This window comes from Myotis davidii, unplaced genomic scaffold (assembly GCF_000327345.1).
Source record: "Myotis davidii unplaced genomic scaffold, ASM32734v1 scaffold963, whole genome shotgun sequence".
Lineage (NCBI taxonomy): Eukaryota > Metazoa > Chordata > Mammalia > Chiroptera > Vespertilionidae > Myotis > Myotis davidii.
This window is the reverse complement of record NW_006294116.1, coordinates 77,668-83,613: the sequence shown is the minus strand read 5'-3', so window position 1 is coordinate 83,613 and position 5,946 is coordinate 77,668. Positions and strand designations below refer to the sequence as shown.

The following is a 5,946-nucleotide window of genomic DNA, read 5'->3' as shown; positions in this document are numbered from 1 at the left end:
TCTCCCAATCGGCCTGCCAGTTGCCTCCTGCAGAGGAAGGTGGGGGGCGGGGCTGGCCACTCGCCAGCTGGTCCACAGGTCAGCTGGACATCCCTGAGGGCTCCTGGACTGCAAGAGGGAGCAGGCTGGGCTGAGGGACCTCCACCCCCACCAGTGCATGAATTTTCATACACCAGGCCTCTAGTAACTAATAGATCTTACATGCAAAAACAGATTATAAAATAAATCAAGGCTTTTATGTTAGTAAAGTTTTGAGTTCATTTTATTTTTGAAAATGTTCCCCAAAAGGAGTAAAGAGAATGAGGTAGGGTCAGCCAAATCCTCTGTTGCTGTTGATGGCTACTTGAAGCGCTTCTTCCAATCTTTCCATTGTAGAATACTTAGGGAGGTAGAGGAGACTAAAACATGTAAGTGCTCTTATGGGATCTTTTTCACCCATATTTTCAGGACAGCAAAATGTTATTTTCATGCTCTTTAAACCTTTTACTTGAATTCTGTCAGTTCCTGTAAGAAACACTAAAAAGCAGAATGAAATTGAGTGATCTGCTTCACAAATCACCAACAGTTATCGAAAGAAAATACTTTTATTTTAAACATTTACTGAGGGTCCATGTGCAAAGTCCTACATTAGACAGCACTGGGGATCATATTATAACTAAGTCTGACACACAGTCACTACCCTCAATGACTGGTGGGAATATTAGATTCTTGTGCAAAAAAAGACAAAAACAAGAAATAAAAGGGTGTAAGACGGCCAAAGAGAGTGTCATAGAAATAAGGGCTGCTATGGGGTGTAAATGCTATGGGGTTCAGAGCAGGAAGAGAGAACCAGGCAGGGGTGACTGGGGAAGACTTCTGTATGTTTGGAATTAAGCTGGGCCTTTACGGAGGGAAAGGTTTAGAGAGGCAAAGGAGGCGGGTGAAGTTTCAAGGCAGGGCAGGAGTTTCAGAGAAAGCCTGGAAGTGAGAGGGCGCCAGGAACTAACTATAGAAAGAAGGCTCACTATTTAGCTCGGATGAAGGAAAAAAACATTAAAGCAATAGGTAGGGTGGAAAACAGGAAAAAATACCTCTATTAACATTTATTTTTTGATGTTGTGACAACTTGGCATAGAGGACATTCAAATGGACTAGGAGTGGCTCTTCCACTCCTAGTTGCAAATGGTGCCTAAGACAAATAAAATGTTCTTATTCCATAAAAAAAGAACAGAAGATTATAAATGTCTTCCTGATCTAACACTTACCAAGGAACTTCTTCTTCTCCTCCAAAGTCAACTTGTGTAAAGCCTTCCAAAACATCACTATGGTGGGATGTGAATTGTCATATCCTTGTCCATAACGTGCATTCTGGAGAAAAATGCAAAATATATATATATACATATATATTCAGGAAATAGAAAAGAAATTTAAATTCAAGCTACTTGGCATTTATGATATACCTTTTCAAATGTTTCCCAGTCATAATCTGTATTTCCAATAATCATATCCTTTAGTTCTTCAGGATGGAAAAAATCAATAATCTCCTTGTCACACACTTTGTAAAATCCTCTTTGAAATTCTTCATAAACAGCCTTTACAGAGATGTTGAAGATGTAATCGACATACTTAGAAACATAGTCTGTCCTTTAATGAAACAAAAATGATTTCAGCTTACTGCAATACTCCAAAGAAAAATGGGAGGAGGGGCGGGAAGGAGACGGCTAAAGATAAGAGCTGGACAACTTAGCAACTGAGTGGTTGGACTGTTATAGGCATATTTCACATATTATCTAATTTAATCAAGAAACTCTGAGGCACATTTTTATAACAGTTTAGTGAAGAGGAAACTGAGATACAGTTAAGTCATGTGATTTTTCAGAGTTAGGAGAATCGACATTGATTAGAATAGAATAAGTTTGGAAGAATTAAACCTGACCTGCTAACAGTCATGTCTGGGAAATGGGCTTGGGAGATAGGGGAAATTTCCTATTTTATTTTATACTTTTCAGTATTGTCTGAATTTGTCATAGGGGTAATTTTATACTTTTCTATAATGTCTGAGTTTGTCATAGGAGTAATTATTTGAGCTTAACACAAATAAAGAAGGGATTTACACTTCTAGCTATAACAGAGTACCTGGTAGAAAATGCTTGCAATAAGAACTACAAAAAGGCAAGCAATATAAAAAAACATGTAGCTCCAGGCTTCCACATCTGAGACAAGACTAGAGAGACCTCTGGACTCAGAGAGAAGGGAAGCTCAGTGATGAGAGCCTAGCATTTTACTTGTAGTTTTTCCCTCCCTCTGGCACATTTGCCAATTCTGTCAGGCTAAAGGGCTGAGCAAAAAGGAGTTGTTAAGAGGCAGAAAACCTTATTATATCCATCAATAATACTATGGGTAAACGGGGCTATATTCATAAAATCCTATATAATAAAGAGGTAATATGCAAATTGACCCTTACTCCATCATGCCATCACAAGATGGCTGCGCCCACAGCGGAGGCAGGGTTCCCATAATGAGCAGTAAGGAGCGATCACCAGGGACCTGAGGCTGCGAGATGCTGGGCCGGGGCGAGGGACCTGAGGCTGCTCCACCCACCCAGTGGGGCTTGAGGGGGGACCTCAGGCCATGCCCCCTGCCCCAGTGCTGGGCCAGGGGACCTGATGTTGCACCCCCTGACCTGATGCCAGGCAACCTGAGGTCGTGCCTCTGGCCCAGCAGGGCTTGACGGGGGACCTGAGACTGCGCCCCCCACCCGCAGGGCTTGACGGGGGACCTGAGACTGCGCCCCCCACCCACAGGGCTTGACGGGGGCTCTGAGGCTGTGCCCCCCGCCCGACGGGGCTTGACAGGAGTGGGACCGGCTGGGTCTGGATCTCGCCCAATGGGGTTCGGGCCGGCTGGGTTTGGGTCTGGCGCGATTTCGAGGGGCACACAGGTGGGCGGGGACTTGACTCTGGGTCCTGCGGCATGCCCCGGACTCTTGACAGGAGGAAGATTTTCATATACATTTTACTAATTTTCTTTCATCTCTGACACTTCTATTATAGAGAAAGGGCAAATAGCAATATTAAGGTATTTCCTCTAATTAATTCCCTTTTAATGTGTACGAATTTCATGCACCAGGTCACTAGTATACTATAGAGCTGGATATGTTCTATTTCTTGATCTGTGCTCTCATCATGTGTGCACTTTTCTGTATGTTATACTGCAATACAAAGATTTTTTAAAATAAAGATTAAAATTTATAGAAAAATATTTGCCTTAGGGCAGAATGCTCACTAGGACCAACTATCAAGGGAACATTCTATAATCCCACACTGTATTCCTTTAAGTCCCATAAGGTGTTGGGAAGGGAAGATACCACAGTGGCATCTATCTATCCTATATAATAAAAAGCTAATATGCAAATCAACCAAATGGCCAAACGACCGGTAGCTATGACGCGCACTGACCACCAGTGGGCAGACGCTCAATGCAGGAGCTGCCCCCTGGTGGTCAGTGTGCTCCCACAGTACTGCTCAGCCAGAAGTCCTGAGCCAGGCTCATGGCTGGCAAGCGCAGCAGCGGTGGTGGGAGCGCTAAGGATGTCCAACTGATGGAGCGGGCCTATCAGTTGGAGGGGCCCTGAGGGCTCCTGGACTGCAAGAGGGCACAGGCCGGGCTGAGGGAACCCCCAAGTACACGAATTTCGTGCACCAGGTCTCTAGTATTCATAACAACAGAACCACCAGTCACTATGACATGCACTGACCACCAGGGGGCGCACGTGGAACATGGTGGGCATTGGCAGCAGAGCACGGAACATGGCAGGTGTTGGCTGCAACGAGATGGTGGAGCAGGTGAGCAGGGGCGCCAGACCAAGGTGGGGCGCCAGTCACTGTCATTGGGGCAAGCCTCTGGTGGTTACTGAAAATGCTTTGCTCCTGCGCACTGTGGTCCTGCCCGGCGCTCGCACCCGCTGCCAGCACTAGCCCTGCTCACACCCGCTGCTGGTGCCTGGTGCCGGTGCCATCAGTGGGTGCGAGCAGCAGCTACCGGCCCCGATCTCCCCTCAGGCTTTCTCCACTTCCCCCTGCTCCTGAGGGGCAATCAGGGCAGCAGCCGCTGCTCACACCTTCTGCTGGTGCCAGCCCCAATTGCTCCGTGCCGTCAGCCTGTGGGAGCAGTGATGGCGAAAGCAGGGTTGCTGGCAGACAGGGGACCGGGGGTTGCGGTGGGATGGGCTGGGCAGGGGCGCAGAGGATGGGCCGAGACCCACCCCCGTGCTCACTGTAGCTTCCCAGCCCACAGTTCCTTTCAAGGTGCACAAATTCATGCACTGGGCCCCTAGACTAATAATATTAACAAATACTCTGTGCCTCCTATGGACCAGACATTAGTGTAGACTAGTCAAGGTAATGGATGTATAGTGGTGAGCAAGAAAGACCGAGTTCTTGCCAACATGCAGCTCATCATAGTGGGGGAAACACTGGCAAGGAAATAAGCACATAAAGGCTAAAGGTAGGTAAAGTGTGACATGAAAAGAAAAGGTAAAGAAGGGTAAGGGGCTAGAGAGAAAGGTTGGTGGTTGGTTCTAGACAGGAGGATTAGGGAAGGCCTCCATGAGAAAGCCATTTCTTCCCTACCAGAATATACACTCCACACATACATGCACCCAGCACACAGCAACTCTCCACCTTATTAAAAATTAACTTGGAATGAAAAGTTATATAGCTACAATAAATTTTTAGAGCAAAGTGAAATAGACAATAAAGAAAACAAACATTTCACTTCTTTGTACCTACTTGTTAGTCTGGTTGACAATTATGCAACTTCCATTAGGAATTAAGTCTACATCAGTTCTGTCCCAATTCACCTGTAACCACAAATAAACTCAGGTAGCATCTCCAAAATAATCGTGAACAGTCTATCATCAGCAAATACACTTTGAAGCATATCTTTTTTTCCTCAAGAATAGGTAGAATTGTACATGTTTGTCACAAAACAAGCAAGGAATGTACAAATAAAAATTACCAGCTTTTCATGCAGAATGAAAAATAAATTTAAAAAACTCAAGTTATCTATTTTAACTGATCATACTGAAAAAGTAAATAGGTGGGGGAAGGGAGGAGAAGGGGGAGGTACACACACATCACACTCTCACATACAAACCTAAAATAAAACGTTTGCAAACAGTATCTGACAATCAGGCCTGGTTTCCTAGGCATGTGACCTGTAATGGTAGCCCAGAGCTCTATGTCTGGGTCCCTCACTGTATTAAAATTCTTAATAATTTTATTTTAGAACTTATGTTTTGCAAGTGTAGTCAGATGGAAAAGTGGAGCATTCCTGTGAGCAGATGAGATTCGGGCAATGTGTGTGTCTGCTGCTATTTCTTGCCGTTCCATTTGCATATAGAGTTTGTGATGCCCCATAAGCGTAGAACTCCAGTGAACCCATGATGCATGGGAGCTCAGCAAGACTCAAAGTGAGAACAAGTTCAGTATGTTGTATCTACAGCTGAGTAAGATGGGGGTGTGGGGTGGGGGTGTGGTGGTGATGACAAACCGAAGAGGCCACACTTTCCTTTCCAACCAGAACTTGTTTCCAGTGCAGAAAGAATGCAACAGAGTTCTGAGAAACACGAAGACCAGGAACCCAGTCACATCCTATTGTGTTACTTTCCTGTATTAGCTAACAACTTATGCTGAAAATGATGACATCGAAGTAAAAGAAAAGATAAGCCAACCAGTTCCTGTTCATCCTCCTTAATCATCAGTAAACTGGAGTTGGACAATGTTGATAGAATGCACATGTATGAAGAAGTGAAACAAAAACAGTGGAATTAGTTTCATGCAGTGTGCCCAGTGCTCTGGTTAAGAACTAAATACACAATATATGTGCATGTATGAACTGCAAAATATGAACTATGGAATTTTGGTGATTTAGCATGTAAGTTAAATGCTGTTACATTTGCATTTT

General features: G+C 44.6%; 1 protein-coding gene across 1 annotated transcript in view; it reads right to left on the bottom strand.

Annotated features, from left to right (window-relative positions):
- Nucleotides 1–288: 288 nt before the first annotated feature.
- Nucleotides 289–5,946, bottom strand: part of LOC102771562 (E3 ISG15--protein ligase HERC5) — a 29,666-nt gene continuing 24,008 nt past the window's right edge. Inside the window, exons 12-15 of the mRNA XM_006768189.2 lie at nucleotides 4,770–4,840; nucleotides 1,440–1,623; nucleotides 1,245–1,347; nucleotides 289–516 (exon numbers count right to left, since the gene is read on the bottom strand). Of these exons, the coding sequence (XP_006768252.1) occupies nucleotides 311–516; nucleotides 1,245–1,347; nucleotides 1,440–1,623; nucleotides 4,770–4,840 (564 nt within the window). The 3' untranslated portion in view covers nucleotides 289–310. The remainder of the gene's footprint in view (nucleotides 517–1,244; nucleotides 1,348–1,439; nucleotides 1,624–4,769; nucleotides 4,841–5,946) is intronic.